This window comes from Thunnus thynnus, chromosome 19 (assembly GCF_963924715.1).
Source record: "Thunnus thynnus chromosome 19, fThuThy2.1, whole genome shotgun sequence".
NCBI classification, from domain to species: Eukaryota; Metazoa; Chordata; class Actinopteri; order Scombriformes; family Scombridae; genus Thunnus; species Thunnus thynnus.
Window position 1 is genome coordinate 19,760,489 of NC_089535.1, and position 16,843 is coordinate 19,777,331.

The 16,843-nt window shown below is 38.3% G+C and overlaps 2 protein-coding genes across 4 annotated transcripts; one reads left to right on the forward strand and one right to left on the reverse strand.

Moving 5' to 3' along the window:
* Nucleotides 1-2,262: 2,262 nt before the first annotated feature.
* Nucleotides 2,263-10,945, forward strand: LOC137171128 (delta-like protein 4). Of its 3 annotated transcripts, none has more exons than XM_067574894.1 (4): nt 2,263-2,485; nt 4,863-5,265; nt 7,090-7,168; nt 7,896-10,945. In XM_067574894.1, exons 2-3 carry the CDS (start codon nt 4,976-4,978, stop codon nt 7,130-7,132), a joined length of 333 nt encoding a protein of 110 aa, XP_067430995.1. In that variant the 5' UTR covers nt 2,263-2,485; nt 4,863-4,975; the 3' UTR covers nt 7,133-7,168; nt 7,896-10,945. The 3 variants fall into 3 exon arrangements, with proteins under 3 accessions (XP_067430995.1, XP_067430996.1, XP_067430997.1); XM_067574895.1 differs by having other exon boundaries at nt 4,941-5,265; XM_067574896.1 differs by having other exon boundaries at nt 2,263-2,466.
* Nucleotides 10,946-14,271: 3,326 nt separating this feature from the next.
* cldn23.1 (claudin 23.1) lies at nt 14,272-16,309 on the reverse strand. The gene has a single exon (XM_067574924.1). It carries the CDS (start codon nt 16,202-16,204, stop codon nt 15,374-15,376), a length of 831 nt encoding a protein of 276 aa, XP_067431025.1. The 5' UTR covers nt 16,205-16,309; the 3' UTR covers nt 14,272-15,373.
* Between the last annotated feature and the right edge of the window lie 534 nt (nt 16,310-16,843).

The window sequence follows — 16,843 nt, forward strand, 5'->3', positions numbered from 1 at the left end:
TGTATGCTGATACTGAAAATGTTTAAATCTCAGTAGTTCCATTTAACAAAAATATTCAACTGTCCAACAAATATGTAGCAGACTGACTCACCACACCCCTGTTTCTTTCAAAACAAACTCATCTCACCCTGTGTATAGTATATATTACATAATGTGTGTAGTATAGTATATAAAGAGGGAAGAGAGGGAAATTAAACTTCAAGCCATGATGAGAGAGAGTTGCACTTACATCCTCAAAATGTTTGCAGTCTCAAACTCAACCTAATATTCCCACAGACATCTTATCTTTTTATACAAATAAAGCAAAGTACAATGTATTATTAAGATCTTAATGTTGATGTAATGTACTAATGCATGTTAAATTGTGCAAGTTTTACTTTTTTTAGGAGGTGTACCTGGTGTGTGCATTTGGGCTGTTAGTAATTTTTGCTGGATACCATAATCTAACCCCATTCTGCTGTAACTTCAGTAAAAGCCATTTCATTGTTGTCTTGCTTTCGGTATCAGTTAGACTTTGCCCTCATCTGTTTTCTGTCACGTTTTGTCAGACATGCATTTTATCTGGGTTTTCTTCTTGAGTTTCTTCAGTATCTTATCTTTGCTATCACCATCATCACCAACCATCACTATCATCTATCATCTTGATAGATCAAACATGAAACTTCCTCTGGTTCATGTGACGTAAAGGTTATTTTTAATCAAAGCATTGACTGTAGATGTTAAGCTTCAAGCTTTACCGAGTTTGTGATCACACATCCAACCATTTTCCACCACTTACCTGAGTCATCCAGGTCCTCCTAGGAGGATCCTATATCCCACTCTAGCCCTGGTAAGCCCAGGCTAGAGTGGGAAATGTAATCTCTCCAGCATGTTCTTGTCTGCCTTACAGTCTTCTCCCAGCTACCTATGCAGGAAAACATCTGGAGAGACATCATGATCAGTGCTCCTGATCTTGCCCAAAAGCCCAAGATCCCTGGAAATGGCAAACTTTTGCATATGATGAATGAAAGGTGTGCTGTAATTGATGGCTTCTTAACCCCTAAATGCATACCTTGAGTCTTTAGAGACCCGAGACCAGATCTAGTCCGATTCCCTCATTTTAGTCCCATCTCTTCCAGTTTTTAACAATCATTATCAATCATCGAAAACCCTTGTTTTTCTAATGTTTTTCTCCAAAACATTTATAGAGTGTTCTTTCTCTTCTTTTACGGGATGAATGTAGGAAGCAGGTTATAGCAGTGTTTTCCTGTTTGGCCTCATGTTGTATTACTGACTATGAAATAACACAAGTATGAAGATGTTTCTCAATCAGATCATTTAAAAGCGGAACTGAAGTTTGACAACGATAGCTCAGAGAACATGGGCTTGACACAAACACAGCCATGTTGCAAAGACCTCACGATAATGACTGATTTGTGCTGACTAATCTGTGTTTGGTGAGTGCCAGTCATTGAGTGTGTGTTTGCGGGACATAGAGCAATATGTATTTAAATATTACATTGAAAGGCACAGTTTTATAAAAGCAACATGCCCATTTTAAGGGATAACAAATCGTGATCAGAATTGCCCACAGAAGGCCCACATTGAAGCTTAACAAAAAATCCTTAAATAAAGTATTGGAGAGTTTTAATAGGCTTCAAGTCAGACACAAAAGTATTGTTTTTCACATGAGGCCTAAAAGACATATATGAAGTGCTGCATGTTGCACAGACACAGTCTTGTAAGGGCTTGCCAACTGAGTGTTGTTCTAACTTGCCTGCTTCTACTTCCATCCCCCACTGGTCTAGCAACCACACCCACTGTAATGTGTGTGTGTGAGAACATGCGTGAGTGCTGTTTGTTTTATGTAATGTTGTTTAACCCCGAATTCTCAAGAAAAGCGACGAGTTTAAAACCATATTTAACATTTTTACACATATCATATTAGAATTTATTTTCCTTTTGTCAAATTTTGTTTATCTTTGTTATTTCCCTATTTTATGCCCTACATAGTTTTTTACGAGCCAATGTCTGAAAGGTGCCACACAAATTAAGTTTATTTTACCAGGAATGCTAGAGCATTGTGTTTAGTAAGTCAGTGTTAGTCAGCGATCAACTGAAGCATACCGTAAGTTAGTTTGCTCTCCTTATGAAATAACAAGTTTCGACATCATATCAGTCAGGGATATTTGGTGTCAACTAGAGTGTGTAGCCTACATGACTCATCCCATGTAAAGATAAGCCAGAGGGAGGGTGATTGTGTGTGTGTGTGTGTGTGTGTGTGTGTGTGTGTGTTGATGGGAAAAAAATGGGCAGGTATTCACAGGTCTCGGCTTTCTTCCTCTTCCCTCCTTCCTTTTGTTTGAGATACCTTCACTGAAAGAGAACTTTAAATTCTTTTTCAAAGACCCAGGAAACACACAAGGACACCAGGACAAGCCAACATCAAGAAATCAAACTCGACTGCCGACATTTTAAGGACACCAGGTCTGCATTCTTTGCTTCTGTGAGTAGATGTTTTCCATTTTGTCGTGCTTTGGTAATATGTTGCTGTGCTTTTTTTGCTGTAGACATGCCCCACCTGTAGCCATTGTTAAACACTATCTGTTAATGGGAAACCTGAATGACGAGATGTTTGAGAAGTAGGATAACTTTACCATCACCACTTATTTATCAGTTTACCTGCCATGGTGACTTGGACATGGCTTTGGATAATCTTGTCTCTTAAATCTCTGTAGTGTCTTCTTCATACACACTAGTGTGTTTACTATAGGAGGCTGTGATTGTTGAGTGGTCCACTTAGTGTCTTACTTTTATCTGAGCGTAGCTCAGAATGGAGTCATGAGGTGTTCTTATTGTAAATCATGTGCTGACAATCTAAAAAAAACTAATAGAACATATTAAAAACTCATAGGTTCTTTTAGTAGGAGTTACGAGTTGATGAGATGCAGCTCTGAGTCAAGTCTTCCTGTTGCTTTTCTAATATAACATGAGTCGATCTCTGTGTACGTAATGCTGCTGATGATGAAACAAATACAAATACAATTGTATCAGCTTATTTAGTGCAATCCTTCAACCCTTGTTCATTTGTATGTGATGTTTTAAAAGTAAAGTATGTTTGAGGGCGAGATTGCACACGACAAACAGCTTACAGTTCCGTGTGCGAGCAGTGAGACATGTTTGTAAAAATACACCTTCTATCAGCCACAAGTCTGACAGACACACAATATCTTGTTTTTTTGGGGGGAATTATTAAAATAAAGTGTAGATTTTACATATGATGTCGATGGGACCCATTTTATTTTAAAATGATCACTCAGTATTAATATCAAACATCTTCATGCTGTCTGGTGATACACATCACATCTCGGGGAAAAATCAGACTGTCCCTGTCATATATGTTTACCATCTTTTTACTGCATACAGAGCTTGTAATTCTGACTGAATTCTTTTTTTGACTGAACTGAAGGCAGCACTGTCTCAAGTGTTTGTGCTTTCACTGCAACGAAGTCATTGCAGCCAACATGACCGGTGGAATGTACCAAATTAAAGGTAGTCATGAAATGTGACAAGTTCCACACATTAAATACATTCAGACCAAAAACACGTGTCACATAATGCCAAGATATGATCACCTTTTAATATTAAGTCTCTTTCCCCTCGTAAAAATGCTCCTTCTGACAATATGCAGCAAACTTGTTAGGCATTAGAGGCCTTCACAGGGTGTTTACAGTGCTTATTACTCTTTGCTATATTGAAAGACTACAATGGTTGCTACAGTGTGTAAATTTATAGGCATAAAAACAAAAGTGATAAACTGGATGTTGTATAGTAGAAATAAGCAGATGAATGATGACATTTGAAGCAAATTCTGCTATGTTCATTCAGTAAATGACATTACAGGATGATTGTGGCAGCACTTTAATCAGTTTCCATTTAGCTGGAGATAAACTGGCTGAAAAAAACATAGGGGAGAACAGGGTAACATGAACCACTTTGTACATTTGATGATTTTACTGCAAAACGAAAGTGTATTTATTTTAAATAATAGTTACTATATATATCTAATATATATACCTTGTGTACCCATGGAAATTAAAACAAGTTATCTAATTATTATGGTTTTAGAACAATGACTCAAAAAAATTAGTCCTATGGCACAACTTGCCCTAAGGTAGGGGTAAAATGAGCACAGGGGTGGCGTAAATCAAGTGTTCTAGGGGTAAATAGTGCCACCGTTAAATACTGATATAAAAATGACACAAAAGATTTTGGACTGATGTGTTAGACAGCGCTCTCCACCACCATCATCAAATCACCAAATGAGGGAATATCTTTTGGAAGAATGGTGTTCATCTCTCCAAAAGAGTTCCAGATACTTGTAGAATCAATGCCAAGGCACATTGAAGCTGTTCTGGCGGCACGTGGTGGTCCAACACCTTACTAACCTTACTAAGACACTTTATGTTGGTTTCTCCTTTAATTTGTCACCCATCTGTATGTACTGCATGTTTGTATGTGGCTTAAACTTAACATTAGTCAGTCGTATCTATTTTAATTAAGATACAAGACTGGTAACTTTAGTAACATGATTAATTCATTTGGTAGGACAAAAATCTCTTTTTTTGCTCTGTTTTGCTCACCACTCTCTCCATGTGCTTGAGTCCAAGATGGATTGAGTAACATGAACTATGCTTCCTTAATTTGTGGTCACATGATTACTTTTGTTTATGGTAACCTAGACACAGGGTGGCTCAATTTACCCACTGGCTCGACTTACCCCGTTCTCCCTACTTGCAGACTTGTTTGACTGAGCTGGACGCCATTTCAGCTTTACTATAAGGATCTGTGTCTTCTCTTTATGTTTCCCTGTTGTGTTTTAGGGTGTGTCTTGTCCATCCATTCATCTCTTCCCTCTCCTATTCTCCTTCCACGTATCACGCCCTCCCTTATTTGTCCAGTGTTTCCTTCCTTTCTTCCTTACACCCCCTCCTCTATGATGTCCACCCCTTTCCCTGCTCCTCAACCAAGAGGCATTGACCACAGCCTGCCAACCTGTGGAGAGACTCGGTGCAGTGGCCATGGTACCTGTGTGAGTCCTCTGGGTGGCGGTACTGGTTTCGTGTGCGACTGTAACCTGGGCTACCGGGGCCAATCCTGCGAGGACACAGTCAATGGGTCACTAAGTTTGCCGCTGACCCTGAGTGTGCTGGGCGTCATCGTAGGGCTCTTGATCCTGGCTTTCATCGTCGCCAAGATAAGACAGAAGCAAAAGAAGAAGCAAAGGTACTGAAATATCTCAGAAGTGTCATGAACAGGATACCTACAGCTATATCCTGTTCAAGAAGTTTCCATTGAAAGCTTTTCCATTTGCTGTTCTTAAAGGAATAGTTCAACTTTTGGGGAAGTGTGCATATTAGTTTTCTTTCAGAGTGAGATGAGAAAAACGACACTTTATTTATAGACTTTATTTGCACTTACAACATGTGTTACATTAATACAATAACAGAAAGCAATTAGGCATCATATGAAACAAAAGATAACATAAAGGACATGAGTTCACTTTCACTTTGCTGATAAAACTTTAGCTTTTATTAATGTTGTACCATGATAGTTTAAAGTTTAACTGAAATTAAAATTCATTTTTGCAAAGAAATCCATATATACTGTATATCCTTGTGTGCGTATTAAGTCACAATTTTAATTACCAAAAAGAAGAAATTTCTGTTTTATTTATTTTTCTGCAATGGCAGCCACCCCTAAATTAGACTTCCTTTAGGGGCGTGCCATGTTTGATCCTGGTAATTTGATTGGTCCAATATCTGTGTCAGCTGGCACTAAAAATAGTTCAAAATAATTCGGTGGCTGGTGGAATTAAAGTTATATTGGCAGTTAACCAGTTGAGACATTGCCAGCCATGACTCCAGTGGCAGACTCCTAAATAACAGCACATGACTAATACTATTTAGGCTTGTTGAAAAAGGGGAAAAATGTCTTGTTTCAACATTCATTAGCTAAACAGGTTTATGACTTGCTCTAATCCGTTGCTGTTTCTACAAATATGTTCAAAAATCCTTTAAAGTCGAACTGATATTTGAATTCAGTTTGTGCTTGTGGGGGGAGCTAGGTGTTAGAAACAATTGAACGCAGTGACTTTGCACAGCTTCCTGAAGTCTTGTCGTCACAGTGAGGTTTGCAGGTTTGGTAGAGTGTGTTCAGAGACCAAACACAAAATCTGTGCTCACCAGCTGTACCGATCTGATTAGTTAAACTGTTGAGCATCAAAATGTACACGCACACATGACTTCCTTGAAATACCCTGTTAATTAGTGAGCTTTAAAGTTTTTGGATGGTATATTTTTGAACTTTGGACAGAGCCAAGCTAGTTTTTCCCTGATCCAGTCTTTATGTTAACCTTGCTATATCCTGACTTCACCACTGCACTCAACATTCAGACATGAGATTGATATTAATCTTCTAATTTCACTCTCGAAAAGAGAGCAAATAAGCATATTTTTTTCAAAATGTTGAACTACTCACTAACACACAGCATCTGGTAACTTTTTCATGGCAAACAGGAAGTGATACTTTATCTTTTAAACCTGGTTTGTTTGTGATAAAGAGAAGAACATAAGCAGAAGCAGTGATGGTCACTTTGTCAAAGAAAAGGGTAACAGACACTTCATCAACATAGAAACCACAGAAAAAGATGCCCACAGTGTTTGACATGTGATCATTTTGTCCCCACTGTATAAACACACTGAAAAGAAGGATTTAGTTTAAAGATGTGAACATGTCATCTCTCATGAATGATGAGAGTTTCATTGAGTACCTGAAAAGAATAGACCAGCAACAAGGCCACCTATTCATAATCATCTGAAGTGTTCAGTAGAGGCCTTGGAAAGAATGTTTGGAATGACTATTTGAGGGTGTTGATCTTTACTCCATGCTGGAAGTTGCTATGTGCTAAATAGTAGTTGCTATGTGTTCACATATGAAAAGTATGTTCACCGGATGTGCGCTCACTTGGTCAACACAACTCTAATTACGTCAAGATAAGATGACTAAATTTCCACAAATTAATTCTATGTTTTTGTCTGTTGTCACTAGGAGAGATCTGGCAGCAAAACATGGCTACAACATTGCTGTGTAATGTGGACAAATCTCCATAATATCCATTATATCTGAGGTATGCTTTCCATTTGTGTCGAAATGTTACCTGGAAGTCAAAGTTAAGTGTAGATATCTGACATGTAGAATGTAAAAGTGTAAAAGTCACAATTTAAGTACAATGTATAACAATTTTTGAGGGAAAACTTAATACATGTTAAATAAAATTATAACACATCATAACAAACAAACTCCTGGAATTACTAAAAAGGTACCCCTGTGGAGTTTTTTGTAAACCAACAAAAGTTATGTTTACATTCAGTGTTTCTCACCAAACACAGTGTGTACTCTTCAGGTCTAACAAACATGTTGAGTGCATGCTTCCTCAAAAATCATATATTTTAATATCTTAAATCCTACATTGTTTACAATCATGTTTAGCAGTCTTCTTCTTCACTGCCTTTGTTTGCACATTGCTACATGTGTTGGTGTGTTACTGTCACCAAGTGTCAATCAGTGGAATAGTGTGAAACTAACAGCAGGAATCATGCTACAACGACACACGTGCGCTCATGAGTGAAAAAAAAATCCCCAAAAACAAAACGTGGACTCACTCTTAAAAGATTGCTCCATAGCGCTACTAGTGGTCAAAAACTCCACAGAGTACCTTTAACACACTGATATCTGAGTGTCTAATGTGGATTTTGAATCAAGAACGATGCAACGTTTTTTATGAAGGACCAGCAACTATCTGTTACTGTCATTGAGGCACATATAAAAATAATTACTTTCTCATTCTCATCCAGGTCAACCGTGACATTACGGCCAGTGACACTGGAAGTGAGCTTCCATCAGCATTCCTCTGCAGCAAGCTTACAGTGCAACTTATTCAAGTGTGAACTATGTAAAAATGGACTCTACAGTTCTACTTTAATGGCTGTCTTGTGGCTACTACTTTATAACTGATGCTGAAGCATCCCAGGAACTCCAGCAGTGAACTGAGGTTTTTACACTTCAAACAACACGGCTGATGGTTCAGCCTGTTCTGCCCAACCGTGCCCTGATTACATTTGTAATCTGCATATACTGTTAAAATTCCTCACATTTCACACTGCAAGACCATTGTGATTGTCCATAGAGGGAAACTAAAACCTATTTCTATGTTGTCATAGGCCAACAGTGACACAGCTTCACTGTTTTCATGTATCATATTTGATGATGGGTGAAATACAACTTTAAATTATATCCCCAAACACATGATTGCATTGAAAAACTACTCAACAGAGGGGGCTAATGGCAGGTACAGTATGTATCACACCAACACCCACAAAGTGCTCTCAGTTACTTCATTTAAACAGGTAACCAGTTGTTGCCTTGCCCTACAAAACAAGCCTTTTCTGATCTGATGCCCCTATCAGCAGGACAAAAATACGGTTTTATGATTTTGTTTCATTTTGGTGAATTATCATGGCTATCTAGTGCTAATGAACTACGATTAAACATGAACAAATACTGTAACCATAAATCCCAACAGTAGATGCAAGCATTTTTTGTGTTGTGAGCATACTTTTGAAAGTCCACACACTGACAGAATTTCATGAACTAAATGATCATGTTGTTTGTAGTTGGAATGCCCAGGAAGAAATGTCAGGATCTGTCAATACTCCTATTCAAAATCTACTTCCTTAACCACATCACTTGGGCCAAAGCTTGTTTCCATAGAGAAGCTGATCATGTCTAACACTGGCGCCATTTAGTAAAATAATGCAAATGTTCACCTATCAGTTACTGGCTTTGACAGGGTAGTGGCTTCCTTTAAATACAGCGAAAGCAGAGAGAATTGCTACAGTTGCAGTCATAGTGAGCGTTTCTTACTGCCATGTTTTTGTACGTAACGCTGAATTCATACAAGTGTTGAAAACCAGAAGTGGAAGAACTTCAGATGTTTCCACAGTAATCTATTTCATAGAGGTAAGCCACATTTGATTTGCCATTGCTTCTGTTTTTATCCAACTTTAATCGTAAAGTATGCACTTTAACCTGCTTTATTTATCTGCTTTAAGTCCTTTACTACATTTTTGTTTTGTTTGTTTTATGTGCTTTGCTTCAAGTTGAACATTTGACTTTGATGCACTCCCAAAGCACCTATATGTCACTGCCAGTCTTTATTTTTGCTTGCCATCTGAGTGACAAGAATAGAGGTCTTCACTTTATTATAAGTGATAATCTGCAAATCGAGACTTGAGATACTAGAGGACAGACACTGAAGTTTTAATCACGGACAGAATCATTACAGATGGTTTGTTCTCAAAAGTAGCCGTGTCTCTCATTTTGAGTGAGAAATTGGGCTTCTTTTCCTCACAATTTTCCAAATTGTATACATTCTGTATGAAAAGTAAAGAAATGGTGGTTTCAAACTGAACATGTACAAGATCAGGACAGCAAATTCATTTCACTATGGGCTTTTAAATCAGCCCCTGTGCTCTCCAAGTCTTGGCTTGCAGATTGATTACCACTCAAATTTATTTTGACATAAATAGACTTCTGTACCCATACAGATGTCTCAAAATCAAAGCATAGCATACATGATTTGGCCCTTACTGAGTGGTGAAGTCACTCTCTGGAATATGTATTAAATACTTTTTTATATTCTGTTGTTTCTTTTGTACTCTTCTGACTGAATTACTATGTTTTATACTGTATGTATTTTTTGTAACTCCATTGATAACTACAAGCATTAGCAAGAGGGATAACTTTTACTATGATCTTTATCTATTTTGTGTTGCTGGATTACACAATAATTCATTTGAGGATGATTGTGGAAGATGTTTTGACAACTATATGTGTATTTCTATGTAATCATGCACACACACACACACACACACACACACACACTGGTTTTCAGTTTCTCATCTTTCTGAAGACAATAAAAACTGTGTGTCCAGGTGTGTTGAAAGCTCTGAGCATGTTGTATTTTTGTATAAGTTGTTGAATGGTTTTTCATTCTTCTCAGAAATGATGAGTCAGGATGACAAAAGAGAAATAGAAGATACTCCTTGAATGAGTTTTGAAAATACCTGCCTCATTTTATTTGTGAGAAGAGTAACATTTCTGCTCACCAAGCTCAAACAGCCAAAACAACAACTTGCCTTGTCGGTTTTCAAAACTCCATCTTGAGTCTAATCTGGCACCTCATAGGTAACATAACTACTGAAGACCACCACCAGTCCAGAAAGCAAAAAAAGTGATTTTAAAGAGTTTTGACCAAGAGAAAAGAGAGTAGCCTACTTTTTTTCCACAGAGAATGAACTAAGTCTACCACCTGAAACTAAAATGTGTGCGCACACCTCCCCAGATCCTGTTTTGCTTCATTTTTAAATGCCTTCTCCTGTCATAAGAATTTGCCACGCAGCTGTTCAAACTTAAGCCAAACTGTTTTAACTGTCTTTTGGTTTAATTACTATGCATAAATAGATTGTAGAGTTTGTAGTTGGTCGGTGCTGGATTTTTACTAGCAACTAGTATTATTTATCTAATCATGATGACGAGTTTATTTTACTTCATGTTGTTATATTAGCTCATATTAACAAATGTGAGTCTGGGGAAAAACTGATTTCTCTCAATGTTTCTGCCCCTACAGTCAAGGATGTCTGTTCATTTACACTATTTCATTGATATGTATATTTTTTGATTATATATTCAGAAGATGATAATGCCGCACTGCTATTTACCTGCCCTTCAACATTTTGAATCAGTCAGTTAGTGCATTCTTGATGACTTACTGCACAAAGGCTTTTGCACTGTATATTTTGTATTTTATGTTCATTAGCTTTCAAAGAAAATGTGCAAAAACTCCAACGAGTCAATGTTTCATATATAACCACTTTACAAATATCACATATTCATATAAAGAGAAATAGTAAATGACTTGATGAAGTGTTTTTTACTTTCTAAGTTTTCTGGTTATTTCCAGAAAAGTAAAGATGCAAGTTTTCATGTTATTTACACCTGTGTGGATTTTTACATGACAATACAAATCAAGAACAACTATTTGGACGATGAATATTCAGTCAGTGTTAAGACTTTACTTACTTTCAACTTGTCCAGTGTAAATCCTCAATGTCAGTATTAACATTTGAGAAGTTGATCATGAGATGAGATTTTGTCATCCAAAAATTATAATCCAAAGTAATGAGTTTGTGACATTAAAATCATTATTAAGTTGTTCTTACATGCTGCTGTACTGCAGGATGTCAACACTGACAACAGACAGTCTGTGTGTGCTTTGCATTCACCAAAACATGAACTGCTGCCTGATTATCTCTTTCTGGGATCCAGTGACATGATAGTATCAGCTTCAATATTTACTAAACTCTAACTAACAGGAAGCGATACTGGGCATGACTGATTCGTAATCATGCATGTTGACCAAGTAACAGTGTTTGTTATATGAGAAAATATGTATCTGTTACAAGAAGGGACGGGAAGGAACTGCCACAACGGAGACATTATTTCAACACCTGCTTTTCTGTTAATGAGCAGACTTTGTTTAATTTACAGAAGGAGGAGCACATTGAAATTATGGCTAAATAAACTGCAGTAATTTAACATTTGGTGGTTTGTATGCAAATTATTAAAAGGGAACTCTGCTGCTTTAACCCATAAAGGTCAGTTTACTAGACATGGGGAGTCCTTCTCTTCTACTGACTCTGTATAAACAGTTGAATCACATCTTTTGTGGCTGTGGAGGAACTTTCTAAAGTCTGACAAAATAACCCTAATGATGTCATCAGGGTTATTGTAGCTTAGACTTGGACACTATAAACTTTATAAAAGAAACAAACTGGGAACATGGGTTTTAATGAGCAGGGAAGGTCTCATGAGAAGATGTTTTGGTTGCATTATGGGAAACAGGCTCCAGCATGACCCATTCAATGGACTAAAAATTAGACTCTCAGGGTCAATCATACTTCTTTTGTTTGTTTTTTTTCAAAAAAAAAAAAAAGTCATTTTAATGAACACACTTCTTAGTCATCCAAAGGTGTGACACTATAGAAAACCTCTTTTGTCACACCCTGAATGCAGGATCTATCTTAAAGAAATCAGTTCAAGTAGTAAAAACATCATCTTGTCTTGGGAGGGGTGTGTCATTGTCACCATTGGAGTGCACAATTAACTGAGTTACTGACATTATATTCTCTTGCATTTATAGTTAATGTGAATATAGACAGTGCACAAACAGATTCCTTATCAGGAGAAGGCTGAAAAGTTGAAAATGAGTCAGTATTTTACAAGAAAAAAAGCACAGACAGGGCCCAGTCTCTCAACAGACGTGACACACAGTAACATTCAAATGTGAATATGTTTTTTCCATGTCCCACGTGATCATCCCAACCACAAAGAGCTATCTCTCTCTAAAACATTCATCAGTTTTTATTTTTATTTTGCCAGAGGCAGTAATGCTACTGTAACTCATCTGATGCTACATAGTTTGTTAGCACATATAACTACACCAGAATAAGTAGAGCTGAAGCAGGCAAAACAAACTTTTTTCAATATACTAAACTAAAAAACATAAAAACAAACATTATCTGAGCCTGATTCATCCACTGAAAACAATGACTGAACTGTTTAATGAAGGGAGACCTGTACCTCTCCTTCTTTTACACAGAGTTAAACATAAATATTTGCACTTCTTTAATTGTAACTACTAATTTTATTGTGTACTTTGAGGACTAACACCTACAAAATTAGTATCATGCTTTTGACAATTTGCAATGATCGTACTGGTTTGAAAATGCAAAAGTTATGTAACACTCTATAATTCTCATATTCTGGCCCTAATCAGCAGGATTTAGTTTCCCACATTAGACTCTCTGACAATAAAGTAAGGTTACCACTTTCTGGAGCATTGTTAAATTAGAAGGGGTTGGATAGAAGATCATATATTGAAATAGTTACAGTATGATGCTACATTGGTCCTTTTCAACATGTTCTCACTCCCAACTCGTTACATATGGAAGCTTGGTCAAGACCCCATGGCATCACTTTTTGACGCACAGGGTACCCCTTTAGTGTCATTTTTCAACACGCAGTATCACGGCAGTCACTGTTAAAAAATAATTATATTTAACAGTGTGCACAAGCACAAAAACTTTTGGTTAGGGTTAGGGAAAGATCATGGTTTGGGTTAAAATAAAAAATAAAATAAAAATGGCAAGGTGGTCTCTGTGCTGATTTCCAACTTTCTGCCAACAACATTACAAGCCATCCACCAACCCCTCCACCTCCTAATAAGAAAGTAAGTCAGCTTATATAGATGTCATGTAAAGTACATCACTTCAGAAATGTTGATAGGATACATATTGTTGAAATGTTAATATGCTCCGTATTACAGGTGTTGAAATGTAGATATTCAACGTATCTATGGTTTGCAGAAACGTACATTGCTAATGTTTTATTCTGGAGACCAGGCTGAAATTTGTCACCTTATATAGACGTCATCAGTCTCATGGCATCTATTTCAGACGTTGTGGGACCCTGCACGTTGAAAAATGACGTTAAAGGGGTACTCAGTGTGTTAAAAAGTGACGCCATGGGGTCCTGACCAAGCTTCGATTTGTGACGAGTTGGGAGTGAGAACTGGCTGTCCTTTTGCAGTGACCATTTGAAACTAAGTAACCATTAAATAGAGTAGTAGTAAAAAAGTACAACTTTGGTAACTTTTACTTTTATTTAACTTTTATCCAACACTAATAATCTTATTTCCACTTGTGTAACATTCAAGGCAAATAACGGTATCTCAGCAAAAAGTTACTCTGCATCTACAGTAACTCAGTGGTCATTAGTTGTGGCTTGAAACAGGTCCTGCAGGGAGACCCGCATCATCATTTCATGGAGGCCACGCAGGAGCTATAGAGGGACGATTGTTCACTACAGTGTTGCTTTGTTTGAGATGTGAAGCTAGTTTAAACACAAGAGGTAATGTTTTTCGACAAGCTGCGTAAAGAAACCAACCGCTCAGACTGGTCGGGCTACATTTTCTGAATACTTATGAGGTTCACACTGAATATTCTGCCTGTATGTCTGTGTTTGAATAGTGTCGGCAGTTATTTCCAATATGTTTTTTTACTTCACACACACTTCTGCAGTTTTGTTGATACTTAAATACAATTTTTAACATCAAGTGGATTATTAATTTATTATTTATTTATCCACACAAGCAAAACAAGAAGAGTCAAGCTAAGAGAAGGGACTCGTTATTAGGAAACACAGTGCACATTTAATAAGGCACTTGTATCACAAAGCAATAAGGACATAATTGATTACATCACAATGCTTCTCAACAGTTGGCCAGTTGTCCTACATCGTTGGTCACAATTGTAAAGTGCATAAGAATACAATATTTACATAAAAATAGAAAAAAAGAAAATGGCAATGTACACAGAGAAAATGTAAAAGTTTCCTTAAAGATGAGGGCTATTTACAAATGGGGTTTGGCATAATTTGCAGATGAGCAAACTTAACATTGTTTTTTCTATAGGCTCACTAAACAATGCAGGTATTAGCTCCATGTTTCACCGTTGAAATAAAACAGAATTATTCACTTTCTAAACTTCTTTCATAAAAAAAACTCTCCTTCCATTCCCTCACATAACAACATTAATCTCATCTCCGTCTCTATTACTATTGCACTGCTTGGAGCCCACAGCTATTATAATGACATTATAATTAATCATAATCAAGGCAAGCACTTAATGAGTCTCATCTGCTGCCACATTAAACTGCAGCCCTGCCATTTAAATGATGTGTCACTCACACATCATTTAACCTATTATTCTGTTATAGATGTATGCCTTCAAGTGTTGCTGTCCTAATGATAAAACACTGTAATACTTATAGGGGCATTTAAAGTGATTCTGCTTCACTTAATAGTAAGTTTACAGTGATTTCATAATCTATTTGATCTCTAAGTACCACTGAAATATCAATATTCCTTTATGGTCAGTAAACAATGAGTGTATGATGACTTTAAAGTACTTTTTTGGTATATTTATCTCCTATTATTACTACAATACTTCAGAATATTATTGCCTAAGTTGTTTAGAGTTTAGACTACAGTTTGGACTAGATCTGTAATGTTATAACTTCATTGCGTAATTACCATTTTCCACTCTCAGTCTCTATTGCAGATATTCCTCTCAATCTTCAAGTTGTTTCTCTTCTGTGTGTTTTTGTGTGTCTCCAGATGTGGGATATGTGCTTCTTTGGGGGTCCCTTCCTCTCAAAGGTCTGCATCATAGGGTCTGCCGTTGTAAGAGGTGTTGACTGACCGCACTGCGGGGCTCTTGGCCCGAGGGAAGGACACATCCTCATCCATGGAGTCCCTGGAATATGGGACGCTGCTGCTGGCGCTGCTCCGGGCCCGGTTCAGGCTTGGCACATCGACGCGTCTCGACGGGGGCTTCTGGTGGCTGAACCGGTTGGCCATGACCTCCTCAACCCGTACCTCTCCTCGGTTCTTCCCTCCACAGCAACGGCAGATCCCGATGAACATGACGAAGCCACCCAGGATCTCAAATATCCCACCGATGTAGCCCAGGATGATGCAATAGCCGACGCGCACTTCTGCCGTCGGGGTCACAGTGGCAACATCTGGGAGGATGTGCGTATACCAGGCGATGGGTATGATGGTCATGACGCCTGAGAGGAAGATCAACAGTCCACCCAGGCCGGCCACGATCCAGTTAGGCCTGTCTTTCCAGCATCTGGCACCCGGGATGGCCACGGCCAGCCCGATTAGAGTCACGATGAGGGAGGCCACCATCAACCCCTGAGCGATCGGGATGATCTGGTTGTTGAAGTAGGTGGTGTCCTCCTGGCCGCAGATCGATCTGGTGGTGGTTGTGGCGGCTATGCAGATGTCCCAGATGCCCTGCTGGATGACCTCGTCGGCCGGTCTGCCGGGGACGTTATGGATGGTCCTCCAGTTTGGGGCCACAGTGGCAGTCAGGTCCAGAACCCATCCGCAAGGAGCCATGACCAACCCGAAGATCAGGATGCCCGGGGTGCGCAAGGACACCCGCATCCACTCCTCCGCTGATCGATTCGGCATGGTTACTGCTGTTGTTGTTGTTGTTGATGATGCGTTTGTTCTCACTGCCAAACTCAGTGTAGCAGTTTAGACAGACGCGTCTGAGTTTTGACAGCTGGTCTTAAAAAACAAGTCTAACTGAAACCTGACAGTGGGCGGGGCTTTGGCCCTACCTGTAAGCCTCTGTACTCAAATAGGACAGGTGTGGCGCGCAGTGCACAGCCGGGCTAAAAGCTTTTCCATCTCCACCGGCAATCAAAGACGCGGAGAAGGGAGTTTCGATGAGGCTTTTATCATGCAAATGCCTCTGTCTCCGATAAAGAACCAAAAAAGGGTGTCTGTGAAAGGCCCCTGGAACGGGCGCGCCTGTATCCTCAACGTGTTCAGGTTTCAAAATAGTACAACGAGTTTATATTTATACCCCGTTATTAACTCAAACCCAAATAAACACGTGTGTCGTTGTTCTGTAAACATGTGATTGCTGTAATAAAACATTTCAGTCTTAAATAAGTTAGGATAGTCATCTTCAGATGAAATCAAAGTGTGTGTGCATGAGCTCAGTGGAAAGACTCCCACACATTCATTAACACATTGTATCATAGACTTTGTTTTTGAAGTAAAGTTTTGTTAATCAGTGGCACAGTTAGTGAAACACAGCAT